We start from the raw sequence: 17,500 nt of genomic DNA, 5'->3' as shown, positions 1-17,500 counted from the left end.
TCACACACACAATAGGTTGTGGCGAAATGATTCTCTGCATTTGACCCATCACCCTTGATCACCCCCTGGGAGGTGAGGGGAGCAGTAATGGGTCCCATTTTTATAGTCTTTGGTATGACTCGACCGGGGTTTGAACTCACAACCTACCGATCTCAAGGCGGACACTCTAACAACTGAAAGGGCCTAGTGGTTAGAAAGTAAACACAATACAAGCCTGTTTCGCAGGTTTCCCTGGGATTTTATAAAATCCCCTGACGAGTAGGGAAACTTGCGAAACAGGCTTGTAGGGATGATATAGCCTCATATATATATATATATTTATATATTATATATTTAAATATATATATATATGTGTGTGTATATATAAATAAATTAGTTAATTTATCATCAACACTCATTTACGGGCTGATAATAGCTTTCAAATGACAAAACGTCAAGTCACTCACCTTCATCTTTCGTCTTTATCTCCGTTGGTGATTTGCTGGAAGTTGGTGGCGCTGATTCTCTTTCATGTTCTCTTTTAGCGGACGTCGCCATCTTAGCATAGCAGTAGTCGTCCATCTTCTATCACGTCTTCACGTCAGACAACACTTACATTTCATTGACTTTAGCAAAGACGAATAATATTTAGACATGTGTTGCTGTGCTCGCTTTGACTCTAAATTGCTGTAAGATGGTAAATGTGAAACTTCTCCGGACAAGCACAGCGAGTCAGTCCGCCATCTTGGTTTTTTTTTCTTTTTCTGCTGCTCGATCAGTTTGCGCATGCGCCAGAAGTCATCAACTTCCGTTCCCTACTTCACGGCAGTTTTATCAAAATAAGGCGTTTTACTTTTTTTTTTACATTTTATTTTTTTAAACAACGCTTTGCGAAAGTATCTGCTAATAACCTCGAACAATCGACAACTACAACAAAAAAAATAAAAAATAAACTTTTATCCATTCGCAGGCACAAACATTTTCGGCCAGAAAAAGGCCATACATGATTTTTGATTGATTGATTGAAACTTGTATTAGTAGATTGTACAGTACATATTCCGTACAATTGACCACTAAATGGTAATATCCGAGTAAGTTTTTCAACTTGTTTAAGTCGGGGTCCACGTTAATCAATTCATGGTAACATCGCAGAGAGTATATAATCATTACAAAAACACAGGAGGGATATTTGAGTTAACAACCTTTACAAACTTAAATGATTAAAGTTAAAGTACCAATGATTGTCACACACACACTAGGTGTGGCGAAATTATTCTCGGCACCCTTGATCACCCCCTGGGAGGTGAGGGGAGCAGTGAGCAGCAGCTGTGCATTTTTGGTGCTTTAACCCCCAATTCCAACCCTTGATGCTGAGTGCCAAGCAGGGAGGTAATGGGTCCCATTTTTATAGTCTTTGGTATGACTCGGCCGGGGTTTGAGCTCACAACCTACCGATCTCAGGGCGGACACTCTAACCACTAGGCCACAAACTTAAATGATCGTTTTGAATAAACAAAAAAAAGCACTTGTAGTGTAGATCTACTTCTTGTAAAAAAAAAAAAAAGGCAAGGGCATAGGAAGCTAAACTACGGTCAAAAGTGGTGTAGTTAATTAAAAAAAAGAAACTTTGAAAGTGAAAAGTCTAGTTTTTGTATGGAAAAAATCTAATTAATTTAGCACAGAGCACACACATTGTCATTTCCAGGTTGAATATGATTCACAAAAGTCCATCCATCCATCCATTTCCTACCGCTTGTCCCCCCAGGGGTCGCAGGGGATGCTGGAGCCTATCTCAGCTGCATTCGGGCGGAAGGCGGAGTACACCCTGGACAAGTCGCCACCTCATCGCAGGGCCAACACAGATAGACAGACAACATTCACACTCACATTCACACACTAGGGCCAATTTAGTGTATTCGGTTAATTATTTTGAAAAAAGTATTTTTACTCACAATATTAGTTACCATGAATTGCCATTACTACCATGAATTGATTAACGTGGACCCCGACTTAAACAAGTTAAAAAACTTATTGAGGTGTTACCATTTAGTGGTCAAGTGTACGCAATATGTACTGTACTGTGCAATCTACTAATAAAAGTTTCAATCAATCAGTTTTGAGCTTCTGTTATTTGGATTCAAATCTTCTATTTTTTAGGAAGACTTAGGCCCAAATTTTGGGGTGCAAAATGTTCTCTTTTTCTACGAAAGCTTTTTGGTAACTGAATTTTTTGTGTTTGAATTTTGTGACCGAATTTTTTTTGACATTAGATTATGCTGACAATTTCATTGAACCAAAATCAGTATTTTAAAATTCAGTGTAAAAAAAAATCAGTGTGTAAAAATTGAGTGTTAAAAACATCAGTGCACAAAAATTCAGTTTAAAAAAAATTAAATGCTGAAAAAGTCAGTGTCAAAAAATTTGATGCTTAAATAGCAAGACTCACTTCTGGTAAACTAAGACTGAAGCAATCGATCCTGTCTCAGAACCAGCCAATGAGGTCACGTGACATGGGTTTTGCAAAACAGCATAAAAAAGGCAGTTTACTGGGCAAAATACAACATAATTAACATTTCAATGCGGCCTGCTGGTTATTTGCAAACAACAGAAATGATTCCAAACCCTCCCGATTACATAGTGATCGCAAATGGCGGCCTAAATTCATGATAGGCCAACAGCACCTGGTGGAAATGAGGTCTCACGCGCCTTTAAAGGCCTACTGAGAGCCACTACTACCGACCACGCAGTCTGATAGTTTATATATCAATGATGAAATCTTAACATTGCAACACATGCCAATACGGCCGGGTTAACTTATAAAGTGCAATTTTAAATTTCCAGCTAAACTTCCGGTTGAAAACGTCTATGTATGATGACGTATGCGCGTGACGTCAATTGTTGAAACGGAAGTTTGGTACCCCATTGAATCCAATACAAAAAGCTCTGTTTTCATCTCAAAATTCCACAGTATTCTGGACATCTGTGTTGGTGAATCTTTTGCAATTTGTTTAATGAACAATGAAGACTGCAAAGAAGAAAGCTGTAGGTGGGATCGGTGTATTAGCGGCTGGCTGCCGCAACACAACTAGGAGGACTTTGACTTGGATAGCAGACGCGCTAGCCGACGCTAGCCGCCGACCGCACGGATGATCGGGTGAAGTCCTTCGTCCTTCCGTCGATCGCTGGAACGCAGGTGAGCGCGGGTGTTGATGAGCAGATGAGGGCTGGCGTAGGTGGAGCGCTAATGTTTTTATCATAGATCTGTGAGGTCCCGTTGCTAAGTTAGCTTCAATGGTGTCGTTAGCAACAGCATTGTTAAGCTTCGCCAAGCTGGGAATTATTAACCGTGTAGTTACATGTCCATGGTTTAATAGTATTGTTGATCTTCTGTCTATCCTTCCAGTCAGGGATTTATTTATTTTGTTTCTATCTGCATTTGAGCCCGATGCTATCATGTTAGCTCAGTAGCTAAAGTGTTTCGCCGGTGTATTGCCGTGGAGATAAAAGTCACTGTGAATGTCCATTTCGCGTTCTCGACTCTCATTTTCAAGAGGATATAGTATCCGAGGTGGTTTAAAATACAAATCTGTGATCCACAATAGAAAAACGAGAAAGTGTGGAATCCAACGAACCCTTGTACCCAAGTTACGGTCAGAGCGAAAAAAGATATGTCACTGTAGTCCTTCACTCTCACTTTCCTCATCCACAAATCTTTCATCCTCGCTCAAATTAATGGGGTAATCGTCGCTTTCTCGGTCCGAATCTCTCTCGCTGCATTGTAAACAATGGGAAAATGTGAGGAGCCCTTCTTCCGGTGACGTCACGCTACTTCCGGTATAGGCAAGGTTTTTTTTTTATCAGCGACCAAGAGTTGCGACCTTTATCGTCGTTGTTCTCTACTAAATCCTTTCAGCAAAAATATGGCAATATCGCAAAATGATCAAGTATGACACATAGAATGGATCTGCTATCCCCGTTTAAATAATTGTTTTTTTATTTCAGTAGGCCTTTAAGACAGCGATGGGCAAGCTCACCCTGCTACTCTGGAATGACAATAAAGTTCCCTGAACCCTTGAAAACTCCCCAGAGTTAGTTTTACCATTCCAAATACAAATTAGCTGTCAGGTTCAAACACAGATGACATGTATTAAACAGACGAGAAGCAAGGAATCATGCAGAGACAGAGTTAAATTTTGCTCAATTGAGGAGAGACGTGTTTTGGGCTGTACTCTAGTTACAGATCCAAACTATGTTCTAAAAGTCTAGCTCTAAAAGTGCTTCCTCTATTTATTTGGGGGGTCCCTGGTTACATCACTGAAGCTGTCGCTGAGGGAAGGGGGTCATCCCGACAGCTCCAGTTAGACACAATATATGATTACACAAAAATGCAAATGTGCTGAAAGTCGTGATATCGCCTTGTCTCTGCTCTGTCTGCGTCACGGTACTCGATGTTCGGCCTTGGCAGTCAGCAGGCCGATTCTGGAAACAAACACTGATACGAGACTGGATGGCAATCTTTTGGATTGCCAGCTTTGCACAGACAAAGAAAAATACAATTTCAGCACAACTGATACTAACTATAGCAACGGCCCTTAAGCATAAGAGTTGTGTGATAATATATACATAATTATTCTAACATTAGCGTAAAAGCGTGACCGACAACCGCACTCAAAGACTGGTGACACTGCTCATCATCTTGAAACGCAAGCTAGTGCACTGATCACTAGGTAGGTTGCAAGCAAAGGCGGTAACTCACAGCTAATACCCATAGCAGCCACTAATTACTATCTAGCAGCTATCATACTAATCACTAGCTATCCTAAATGCAAACAAGAATACAAGACACGTTAACATCTTTCTCCATAACTAACGTCATCCGCCAATCTAAACTTGTATTATCACATAAGTATCTGAACAACTAAAACATTCAATTGTGCACATAAAGATACAGGCTGTACTCTTTTAGACCTAAATGATTAATATGAACTTTTTTTTAACTTTAGTCTTTATTTCAATAACAAAGCGATACAAAACACCACACACAAAACAAACACCAAACAACAACAACACGTCTTGATCGATGAAATAAAAAAACGTCATACATTTTCCAAATGCGGTCATAAGTTGCCAGATTATAATTATTATTTAGGCAATAAAGCAAGATATTAAAACACAACTACTATACAATAAAAGGTCAATATGAAGATCCATACATGGACGTGTTTACATACAACAGGAAGTGAACCCACGTGACGGCACATAAACCAAAATAATTCCTCAAAATAGAAGAAGATAAACATATCCAAACACTGAAATACCTCAAATATGGCTCTTCGGAAACTCTACGCTTCCCCAGATTTGCTTATTGCTGGAAGATTGTAGTAATTGTTGCGTCGACCAGCTCTTCCTCCCAGGGAATCTAAATTACTGGTCGATCCCAAGTTCTTTCGATGACATATATGCTGAGTAAGAAGGACCACCAAGACAGAATAGGAATATTATGAAGTTTTACTGAAATTTCAGGGGATCAGCTTAACCAATACATTCATATCGGCTACTCTAGTTGATCTGACACTCAAACGGAAGAGCCAGCTTCTTGCACACAAAGAAAGACCCCACCTCTTCCTCTCGCAACACTGATAAGGAAGAAGTGGGTGATGTATTCACATTCCGATGGTTAAGACACTAAACAGACCTCTGAAGACAAAGAGAAACTGGTAGAATATACAAAGGAAAAGTACTAGATGCTCCAAACATGGCCATGAACAAAGAAAGAACTCTTAAACATATATGCATTCTCCACATTAGCCAGAGTAGATACGACACGGTGGTCAAAGGAGCACCGACAGTGACAACATGATTGTCTGGTGAAGAAGGAAGGAAGAAATCCAGATTGGAACCATTTTCATATTTCCCAATCCGTGCAGGATCATCAACTAGATGGTGGAGGCTATTGAGTAGGAATGTACATCGTCAGGATGTGATCAATTTCGATACCAATATCGGTATTCCTTATCGATACCGGTATTCATCGGTACTACATGCAACTGGTGTAAACAAAAATGCGAAAAATGTAATTTTTTTACTCCCATTTTTACTCGCTCAAGAAGTTGTGAACCACCAACATCATGTAACATCTCACAGCATTGATTGATTGATTGAAACTTTTATTAGTAGATTGCACAGTACAGTACATATTCCGTACAATTGACCACTAAATGGTAACACCCGAATAAGTTTTTCAACTTGGTTAAGTTAATCAATTCATGGTAATTGCAGGGAAGTCTTTTATCACCACCTGCTTTTTAAATCTTAAACAGGTCAACTATGTTGTTGCAATGAGTTGTTATGTTATAATTTTGTACATACCACAGATCCATTACTGTGTTCCTGATAATTACAATTCATATTTATGTATAGCATTACTGTGCAGAACACACCTTTCATATAAAATATACAATATAAACAAATACAATGGGGAGTGCAGTTTGTAACAATAGCAATTTGGGTTTGGGTTGATGTCCTCACATGTGAGCAACATACCACAATCTAAACAGCTGATTGGTTATTCTCCTGTGTGTGTTCTTATGTGTCTTACTGTGTCTACATTGTGATGGAATCTTTTACCGCGTACTGAACAACTAAATGGTTTTTCTCCTGTATGTTTTCCCATGTGTTGAGTGAAACTAATCTTTTTAGTGAAACCCTTACCACAAACTAAACAATTAAAAGGTTTTTCTCCCGTGTGCGTTCTTACGTGTCGTGTCAAATGGCTCGACTGAGAAAAGCTTTTACCACAAACTGAGCATATAAACGGTTTTTGTCCAGTGTGCGCTCCCACGTGTTGAGTCAAATGGCACTTTTTTGTAAAACTTTTACGGCAGATTGAGCAATTAAACGGTCTTTCTCCTGTGTGCGTTCTCATGTGGTCAGTCAAATTCTTTTTGAGAGAGAAGCTTTTACCGCAAACTGAACATGTACATGGTTTCTCTCCCGTGTGCGTTCTTATGTGTGCAGTCAAATTGCATTTTATAGAAAAGCCTTTACCACAAAATGAACATTTAAATGGTTTTTCACCCGTGTGTGTTCTCATGTGTCGAGTCAAAGTGCTCTTTTTAGTGAAGCTTTTAGCACAAGCTGAGCAGCTGAAATGTGTTTGAACGCTCCTCTTTTTAGAGCATTCAGAGGGTTTGTTGTCAGTGTGAGTCCTCACATCATCTTCACAGTCTGTATCACTGATCATAGGTTCTTCAACTTCGTCTTCAGCCTCACTTTCTGACAGTGGAGCTAAGAGGTTGTCTAGTTGTGGTTTCTCTTCATCATATTCAGTCTTTATAGAGACAACAGTCAGTGGCAACTTTGTGTAATCAGCTTCCTCTCGTCCTAGAAGACACTCTCCCTCCTGAGTGATCCAGAGTTCCTCCTCTTCCTTTTTAATGTGGGGTGGCTGTGGAGTCTCCTGCTTCAAAGTGGAGCTCCATCCTGATGGAGGGGGAAGTTCTTCTGGATGACCAATCAGCTGCTGGACGTCTGCAAGAAACAAACAACACAAATACGCTTCAGACATGAACTCGCTACACACTTTCTTCTATGTACTGTATGTGTGTGTAGTGTTTCATGGCCATTCATTTAGGGCAGGGGTGTCCAAACTTTTTCCACTGAGGGCCGCACACGTAAAAATTAAAGCATGAGGGGGCCATTTTGATATTTTTCATTTTCAAACCATAACAAAATATATGGATTTTGTTTTTTTTTTACCTTTAGGGCTCCCGGGGACCATAAAGGGTCTAAGTCATTAAAATGTAAAAAAAAACATGTCAAATTATTATATATATATATATTTTTAATGCTTACAGTAAATCTCTACAGTATATCAACTTCAGGTTGAAATAAAATTAAAAAAAACCAAAAAGGTTTTATGCCTTTTCTGTCAAAGACAACTTTGTTTTTTATAATAAAAGTGAAATATGCAGTATTTCCCCCACTGCCCAAAACATGCAAAAAGCAATGTTTGATGTGAAGTAATTAGAGCCTTAAAAAGATCAACAATGCAGGACACCATTCATTATTATTTTTGAGTAATCACAGTGAAAAGACAAATAAAATCCCATTAAATATATTTGGGACCCAAAAGTGTCCCATTCATAAAGCGATTTAGTTTTTTTTTTACTTTCAACACTTAACTTACGAGATCAACTTCAGATATATCTGTCGATATTACGTTTGAACTATTATTTTGTGTGTTTTATACTCTTTTGTCAAAGAAAACATTGATGTTTTTGTATGGCAACCACACAATATTTTCCACATAAAACATTTTAAAGTGAAATATTTGAAATAATTGGAGCCTTGAACAGGTCAATAATTCATTAAAACATTGAGTTATTTTTTTCTTTTTTTTTTGAGAAATGGCAAAAAAGAAAAATAAAGGAAAAAAAACAGCCTGCATGGCAGCTGTGTGTCAACATTGCAACTTTTTCTAGTTAGATTTCACCTCATTCCACTTTTTTTAATGTTTTTTTTTAATTTTTGCAATAGCATTTCCAGAACGTGTGGCGGGCCGGTAAACTATTAGCTGCGGGCCGCACTTTGGACACCCCTGATTTAGGGCCTTGCCAGAATGATGGATTAATAGGCCCTTTTCCACCGCAGGAACTTTCCCATATACCCAGGTAAATAAGGTTCCCCGTGTTTCCACATAATATTACCTAGGTAGATAAATAGTTTCACGGGAACTATTTTTAGTTCCTCGTAGCTAAGTGGGACTTTCTAATAGTTGTGCTGTCGACCGCTGATTGATTGGGCTTTCCTAAAACCTACTTTTCAAACACACAACCGCCATTACAGTATGCAAGGACAACTTGTTTATTTCTTGTGTATTTCAATTACAACAAACTTGACAACAGAGAGAAAGAATAACGAAAAGGAACTTTTGACTTGCAGGAACTTTTGTTTGGCTGCGCTGAAGAACGCTGATCAGTGGAACCTTCTTGCAGTATTTTTACTCAGCTGTAGTCTTTGAACTACACTATATTGCCAAAAGTATTTGGCCACCTGCCTTTACTCACATATGAACTCGAAGTGCCATCCCATGGAATTGTCCAAAATGTTTTGGTATCCTGTGTCACGGTTTGGTTGCAGCTTGCCGCGAGGTTTGTTCTCCCGGGATGCAAACGGACTATTCCGGACAAGGCTTGCAGGTACGAACGTATTTATTAACCTTCTCAAAACTCAAAGTACTACAAAAAACGGAAAACAAGGCGAAGGCACAAAACGCGCTGATCGCACTTGGAGCTAAACTAACACTTAGCATAAACTATAACATGGAAAACTTACCAGCTGTGGCATGAACAAAGAAAAACTTACGTATACAAGGCATGAAGCGAACACTTGGCATAAACCTGGAATCAGACATGAACCGAACAATGACGCCAGGCCGACTGACTGACAAAAGCAGGTTTCAATAGTGTCTCTTGATTTTGATTAGAGCCAGGTGAGCGTCCCGAATACCAGTGGCAGGTGAAAATCATACGCAACCATGGCAACCAAAACAAACAAGAGTGCACAAAAAACAGGAACTATGGAGTTAAACTAACAGAACATAACGAAAACATGATCTGGACTACGGATCATGACATCCTGGAGCTTTCAAAGTTCCTTTCACTGGAACTAATGCATCGTTTTTGCTTGGGTAAGTTTGCATTTCATGATTTAACTTCACGTCTACTGATGTTTGCTACTATTGCACGCGGCGTTTGCCAGTAGCGTGTTTTTCCCCGTCATGATTATAATAGAACTATAGATGTCAACATTGCGTATGTGCTGAAAGCTTCATTTATGATTGATGCCTTTGGTAAAAGCTTAAATCTTTTAGGTTTTGCTCAAATTGTATTTCTTTTATTTAGACTCGCAAAATGTGTTTTAAAAAGGAGCCACATGTAATAATTTCATGTCAAGTCATCATTAAATGGCCCTGATATGTCAACAGGCATTAATAAATCATGTTCTTTTTGAATACCTCGATAACTGATAACGGTGGTTCTGCCGGGATATGCTCATTTCAAAAATGGATTTACAGCCCCGAAATATTGGTATTGTTTTTATTTCGATGCCCCGCCCTCTACTGTTTGACCAATTTGAGTGTGAGTGTGTCACATCCAGGTTGCCGGCTACGCACCGCCGTCTTCATCTAGCTACTGCCACTGGTAAAGTTACTAAACATGTCAGACCTTAGTCAATCTAAAAGGCCTCGTTACCATTCTCAACTTATTCATTTGTATCGGGGATGCCTTTGAAAGATGGAGACGATTGAAGGCGGAGAAGATTTTTTCATCGGATGCCAAACTTGCTAATTTCCTCCTTGATAGGTAAGTCTTACGTATGAAGACTGCAAAGAAGAAAGTTGTAGGTGGGATCGGTGTATTAGCGGCGGACTACAGCAACACAACCAGGAGGACTTTGACTTGGATAGCAGACGCACTAGCCGACCTAGCCGCCGACCGCACGGATGATCGGGTGAAGTCCTTCGTCCTTCCGTCGATCGCTGGAACGCAGGTGAGCATGGGTGTTGATGAGCAGATGAGGGCTGGCGTAGGTGGATAGCTAATGTTATTATCATAGCTCTGTGAGGTCCCGTTGCTAAGTTATCTTCAATGGCGTCGTTAGCAACAGCATTGTTAAGCTTCGCCAAGCTGGGAATTATTAACCGTGTAGTTACATGTCCATGGTTTAATAGTATTGTTGATCTTCTGTCTATCCTTCCAGTCAGGGATTTATTTATTTTGTTTCTATCTGCATTTGAGCCCGATGCTATCACGTTAGCTCCGTAGCTAAAGAGCTTCGCCGATGTATTGTCGTGGAGATAGGAGTCACTGTGAATGTCCATTTCGCGTTCTCGACTCTCATTTTCAAGAGGATATAGTATCCGAGGTGGTTTAAAATACAAATTCGTGATCCACAATAGAAAAAGGAGAAAGTGTGGAATCCAATGAACCCTTGTACCTAAGTTACGGTCAGAGCGAAAAAAGATACGTCCTGCACTGCACTGTAGTCCTTCACTCTCACGTTCCTCATCCACAAATCTTTCATCCTCGCTCAAATTAATGGGGTAATCGTCGCTTTCTCGGTCCGAATCTCTCTCGCTGCATTGTAAACAATGGGAAAATGTGAGGAGTCCTTCCTCCGGTGACGTCACACTACTTCCGGTATCGGCAAGGCTTTTTTTTATCAGCGACGAAAAGTTGCCACCTTTATCGTCGTCGTTCTCTACTAAATCCTTTCAGCAAAAATATGGCAATATCGCGAAATGATCAAGTACGACACATAGAATGGATCTGCTATCCCCGTTCAAATAAAAAAAATTAATTTCAGTAGGCCTTTAACTTACAATGGCATTATTTTTGTATTGTTTCAGTTTCAAAATTTCCTCAGTAAATTCACCAAGATGTCACCGTAGAGTTATTGAGTCTGTTTAGCTGATTAGGGAGCTAGCTAGTGGGTCCATGACGATGACTTCCGTTTTGTTGGATCAGTCGTTTTACTACCGTGTTACAGGCACCGTGTTATGATCTGCTGCCCGGATCATAGTCTGTTTAAGGTTTCTGTTAGCTTTGGACTCCTTTAGTTCCTGTTTGTGCACCTCTGAGTTGGTTACCATAGCTACTTATTATTTTCACCTGCCTATTGTGTTCTGGGCGCGCACCTGTTTGTAATCAGCGACAGTATTTAAGCCTGCCTTTGCCAGTCAGTCGGTCTGGCTTCTTTGTTTGCTTTACGCAACTGCTACGTTCAATGTTTTCTAGTTCCCTGTGCGTGTCTTACGCTAAGTCCCGTCTTAGTGTTTTCCTTGTGAGCTATTCGGCTAGCTTTCCTTGTGTTAGGCCCGCTTCGTTTGGTTTGTTCCTGTCTTCGTTTTCTGATTTATGAGAATAAATCACGTTCCTACCTGCAAGTCTTGTCCGGAGTTGTCTGTTTGCATCCCGGGTGAACGAACCTCGCAGCACAATGCGACCCGGACGTAACACACCGTTTGGAATCTTTCTGTGTAAATAACTCATTTCACACATATATATCTGCGGCTTATAGTCCTATGGGTTAATATACGGAAATATATGTTTTCTTCTAAAATTTTGGGCTCGGCTTATACACCGGTGCGCTCCATAGTCAGGAAAACACGGTAGTTATTTTGGTTAACCATTACAAACTCAAATGATCATATTGAAAAAACAAGAACAGCACTCACACCACACACAAAGCTTTTACCGCAAACTAATCCTTTAAATGTATTTTCTCCTGTGTGTGTTCTCATGTGTGGTGTCAAACTGCTCTTTTTAAGAACGTTTTTAGCCCAAACTGAGCACCTCAATTCTCATCTCTCTGCGTTTTAGAGCATTTAAAAGTGTTTGTGAGTCTGTATCGCTGCTCAAAGGTTCTTCAACCTTGTCTTCAGCCTCTGTACCTGATAGTGGAGCTAAGAGGTTGTCTAGTTGTGGTTTCTCTTCATCATCTTCAGTCTTCACAGAGAGAATACTCAGTGGAAACTTGGTGTAATCAGCTTCCTCTCGTCCTAGAAGACACTCTCCCTCCTGAGTGATGCAGAGTTCCTCCTCTTCCTTTTTAATGCAGGGTGGTTGTGGAGTCTCCTGCTTCAAAGTGGAGCTCCCCCCTAACTGAGGGGAAACTTCTTCTGGATTACCGATCAGCTGCTGGACGTCTGCAAGACACAAACAAAACAAGCACACTTTTGTCTCAGACATGATCCATGATGTGACGTCCTCGATATGTACGATTAAGGCTGGGCTATATGGCGGAAGTTTTTATATTGACCGATATCAATAATTGTTTATATTTGTCATGACTAATCTAAGCCTGCCAAAAAATACAGTAATGCAATTTCCAACTTACCAAATGTGTTATTTATCAGTAGAGAAGGTTTCTGGTGGGATGAATAGACTTAGACTTCCTTTTTATTGTCATTCAAATTTGAACTTTACAGTACAGATAAGAACAACATTTTGTTGCATTAGCTCATGGTAGTGCAGGATAAAAGAGCAATAAGGTGCAGATATAAATAAATACATTACTGTACAGATAAATATATTGCACTTTTGCATATATTTATGGAAGTATGTTATATTGTTATACACTACCGTTCAAAAGTTTGGGGTCACATTGAAATGTCCTTATTTTTGAAGGAAAAGCACTGTACTTTTCAATGAAGATAACTTTAAACTAGTCTTAACTTTAAAGAAATACACTCTATACATTGCTAATGTGGTAAATGACTATTCTAGCTGCAAATGTCTGGTTTTTGGTGCAATATCTACATAGGTGTATAGAGGCCCATTTCCAGCAACTATCACTCCAGTGTTCTAATGGTACAATGTGTTTGCTCATTGGCTCAGAAGGCTAATTGATGATTAGAAAACCCTTGTGCAATCATGTTCACACATCTGAAAACAGTTTAGCTCGTTACAGAAGCTACAAAACTGACCTTCCTTTGAGCAGATTGAGTTTCTGGAGCATCACATTTGTGGGGTCAATTAAACGCTCAAAATGGCCAGAAAAAGAGAACTTTCATCTGAAACTCGACAGTCTATTCTTGTTCTTAGAAATGAAGGCTATTCCACAAAATTGTTTGGGTGACCCCAAACTTTTGAACGGTAGTGTATATGTTATATATGTTTATGGATGTATGTTTTTTTGTCTTTATATTCCAGCGAGTTAATACATTTTTGGGGAGAAATTGAGGGGATTATTTTAATGCGTTCAAGAGTCGTATGGCTTGAGGGCTTTTGGTCTAAAACAGTTTGATTTATTGACATCTAAAATTGTCTGGCGGCCGTATGTTACTATGGAGTGACTATGCTGGAAGGGTGAGACTTTTATTGATTGAGACTTTTATTAGTAGATTGCACAGTACAGTACATATTCCATACAATTGACCACTAAATTGTAACACCCGAATAAGTTTTTCAACTTGTTTAAAGGCCTACTGAAACCCACTACTACCGACCACGCAGTCTGATAGTTTATATATCAATGATGAAATCTTAACATTGAAACACATGCCAACTTATAAAGTGACATTTAAAATTTCCCGGGAAATATCCGGCTGAAACGTCGCGGTATGATGACGTATGCGCGTGACGTAGTCAGTTTAACGGAAGTTATGGTACCCCGTAGAATCCTATACAAAAAGCTCTGTTTTCATTTCATAATTCCACAGTATTCTGGACATCTTTTGCAATTTGTTTAATGAACAATGAAGGCTGCAAAGAAGACAGTTGAAGGTGGGATCTGTGTATTAGCAGCGGACTACAGCAACACAACCAGGAGGACTTTGTTGGAGAGCAGACGCGCAAGCCGGCGACCTCACCTTGACTTCCTACGTCTCCGGGCCGCCAAACGCATCGGGTGAAGTCCTTCGTCCTTCCGCCGATCGCTGGAACGCAGGTGAGCACGGGTGTTGATGAGCAGATGAGGGCTGGCTGGCGTAGGTGGAGAGCTAATGTTTTTAGCATAGCTCTGAGCGGTCCGGTTGCTAAGTTAGCTTCAATGGCGTCGTTAGCACAGCATTGTTAACCTTCGCCAGCCTGGAAAGCATTAACCGTGTATTTACATGTCCACGGTCTAATAGTATTGTTGATTTTCTATCTATCCTTCCAGTCAGGGGTTTATTTTTTTGTTTCTATATGCAGTTAAAGCACGATGCTATCACGTTAGCTCGTAGCTAAAGCGTTTCGCCGATGTATTGTCGTGGAGATAAAAGGCACTGAATGTCCATTTCGCGTTCTCGACTCTCATTTTCAAGAGGATATAGTATCCGAGGTGGTTTAGAATACAATTCCGTGATCCACAATAGAAAAAGGAGAGAGTGTGGAATCCAATGAGTCAGCTTGTACCTAAGTTACGGTCAGAGCGAAAAAAAATATGTATTTCACTGCATTCTAGTCCGTCACTCTAACGTTCCTCATCCACAAATCTTTCATCCTCGCTCAAATTAATGGGGTAATGGTCCGAATCGCTCTAGCTGCGTTGAAAACAATAGGAAAATATGAGGGAGTGAACAACTGACAACGTCACGCTACTTCCGGTAGGGGCAAGTTTTTTTTTTATCAGAGACCAAAAGTTGCGAACTTTATCGACGTTGTTCTATACTAAATCCTTTCAGCAAAAATATGGCAATAACGCAAAATGATCAAGTATGACACATAGAATGGATCTGCTATTCCCGTTTAAATAAAAAACATTCATTTCAGTAGGCCTTTAAGTCGGGGTCCACGTTAATCAATTCATGGTTTGTTGCATTACCGCTCTTAGTGAGGACGTACGAGCGCCTTGCATAATTTGCAGACCACATTGGTCTGACTACAGTCCGTTTGGAAACACCCCCCCCCCAAAAAACTGCCACACTGTCGAGGTGACCTTTCCAGTTTCGTCGACAATGTTGTCGCTCTCTGCAGCACTCATGTGTAGTTTCTGTTGTATAGAAAATTTGAAGGCAGTTTTGAGACACGAGATGGAAGTAGTGCAGGGGTGTCAAACTCATTTTCATTAAGGGCCACACCTACACTGCAAAAACTGAAATGTAAGTAAGATGAAATATCTCAAATAAGGGTGATATTTGCTTATTTTCTGTCTGATAAGATAATTCTTCTCACTAAGCAGATTTCATGTTAGAGTGTTTTACTTGTTTTAAGTGTTTTGGTCCTAAATGATCTCAGTAAGATATTACAGCTTGTTGCTGAGATTTGATGACCTATATTGAGTAAAACATGCTCGAAACTAGAATATCAACTGTTGCACAGCTGTGTCATCAACACTCACAAGTATAAAACTACTTTTTTTAAAGTAATAATTTCTTACTTCAAGAATGAAAAAAAAATCATGATGCCGAGCGCATATCATTATGTCAAGATAATGGCACTAGCATTTACCTAATTTAAGAATATTTGTCAACATATTGAGCAAAAGTGCACTTGTTATTAGTGAGAATATACTTATTTTAATGTATATTTGGGTTCATTGAGGTTAGCTAATTTGACTTGTTTTGGAAAGTCTTGACAAGCCACTGACCTGTTTCTCATGGGTTGTAGTACCATCTATGTGTTTTATATGTATTGTTGACTTTTTATTTAGATGTTTGTATTACGTCATGGACCCCAGTAAGATGAGTGGCTAGTGCAGGGGTCGGCAACCCGCGGCTCCGGAGCCGCATGCGGCTCCTTGACCACTCTGATGCGGCTCAGCTACATACATGCCGACCCCCCCGATTTTCCCAGGAGACTTATGGATCTCAGTGTCTCTCATAGATTACTCCCAGGGAAAAAATAATCCTATTTACACTCTAATTACTAAATAAAGGGCGTGCCCTAATTGCACTGCAGTAATTGTCCTCTATAGCATTTACATACAGCGTGCCAGTCCAGCCACATGTTGCATGTTGTTATTACTTGCACACACAGGAGACAGCAAAGCATACTTACTCATCAGCCACACAGCTTACACTGACGGTAGCCGTATCAAACAACTTTAACATTGTTATGTTACAAATATGCGCCACACTGTGAACCCACACCAAAAAAGAATGAAAAACACATTTCTGGAGAACATCCCACCGTAACACAACATAAACACAACACAACCATTACCCAGAATCCCATGCAGCCCTAACTCTTCCGGTCTACATTATACACCCCCGCTACCACCAAATCCCCCCACACATCAACCCCCCCCTCTCCGTGCGTTGGTTGAGCGGAAGAGTTAGCGCTGCATGGGATTCTGGGTATTGGTACCGTCAGTGTAAGATGTGTGGCTGCTGAGGTAGTACGCCTTGCTGTCACTTACGTGAGCAAGCTGAAATTGCATTCTACGTGTGGTCGAGCAGGTACACTGTTAGGGCAGGCTGTAGAGGGCGCCATATGCGGTGTCATCACGCTCTGATATTCGGGAGTCTCCCGGGAAAAATGAGAGGGTTGGCAAGTATGACAGGGTTGGCAAGTATGACGCTATCAAGCGACATTCATTCATTCAAAAACTCGCGGGCTGCACTAACATCAAATTTCCACATTAAAGTGCGTGCCGGTGCGTGCCGGTGCGTGTGTCGGAGACCCCTGGTTAACATAGCACAAAGCATTTAAGCTTTGTATGCGGTGTTTTTCATTTTAAATTTTTTTTTGTGGCTCCCATTACTTTCTTTAATTTGTGAAACTTGCCAAAATGGCTCTTTGAGTGGTAAAGGTTGCCGACCCCTGGGCTAGTATCTAGCAACGAATGGGGATCCATTTTAAAAGAAATAAAAGTGCATCTTGAGGACTGGTTTGGTAACTTTATTTTACTGTTTGAGCGGTGATACTTTTGGAGAACTTCCTAAATAAAACTTGGAACTAATCATATTATTCTTGTTCTTTATTACCTCCAATCCTCTGCACGTTGATGTAGACATGTCTTCTCTTCACACACTGCATATCTCTTACTCTTCCCCAACATCTCTTCTTTCACATCATTATTTAATTTGCTC

The 17,500-nt window shown here is 40.1% G+C and overlaps 2 protein-coding genes across 2 annotated transcripts in view; both read right to left on the bottom strand.

The window, feature by feature from the left end:
• Window positions 1–729, bottom strand: part of LOC133631894 (gastrula zinc finger protein XlCGF57.1-like) — a 13,860-nt gene extending 13,131 nt beyond the window's left edge. Inside the window, exon 1 of the mRNA XM_062024074.1 lies at window positions 447–729. Coding sequence (XP_061880058.1) covers window positions 447–561 — 115 coding nt within the window. The 5' untranslated portion in view covers window positions 562–729. The remainder of the gene's footprint in view (window positions 1–446) is intronic.
• A 4,330-nt stretch (window positions 730–5,059) lies between these two features.
• The window catches only part of LOC133632115 (zinc finger protein OZF-like), a 13,019-nt gene continuing 578 nt past the window's right edge, over window positions 5,060–17,500 (bottom strand). Inside the window, exons 2-3 of the mRNA XM_062024348.1 lie at window positions 12,437–12,691; window positions 5,060–7,509 (exon numbers count right to left, since the gene is read on the bottom strand). Of these exons, the coding sequence (XP_061880332.1) occupies window positions 6,545–7,509; window positions 12,437–12,691 (1,220 nt within the window). The 3' untranslated portion in view covers window positions 5,060–6,544. The remainder of the gene's footprint in view (window positions 7,510–12,436; window positions 12,692–17,500) is intronic.

This window comes from Entelurus aequoreus, linkage group LG17, assembly GCF_033978785.1.
Source record: "Entelurus aequoreus isolate RoL-2023_Sb linkage group LG17, RoL_Eaeq_v1.1, whole genome shotgun sequence".
Taxonomy (NCBI): domain Eukaryota; kingdom Metazoa; phylum Chordata; class Actinopteri; order Syngnathiformes; family Syngnathidae; genus Entelurus; species Entelurus aequoreus.
This window is presented reverse-complemented; position numbering and strand designations above follow the sequence as displayed.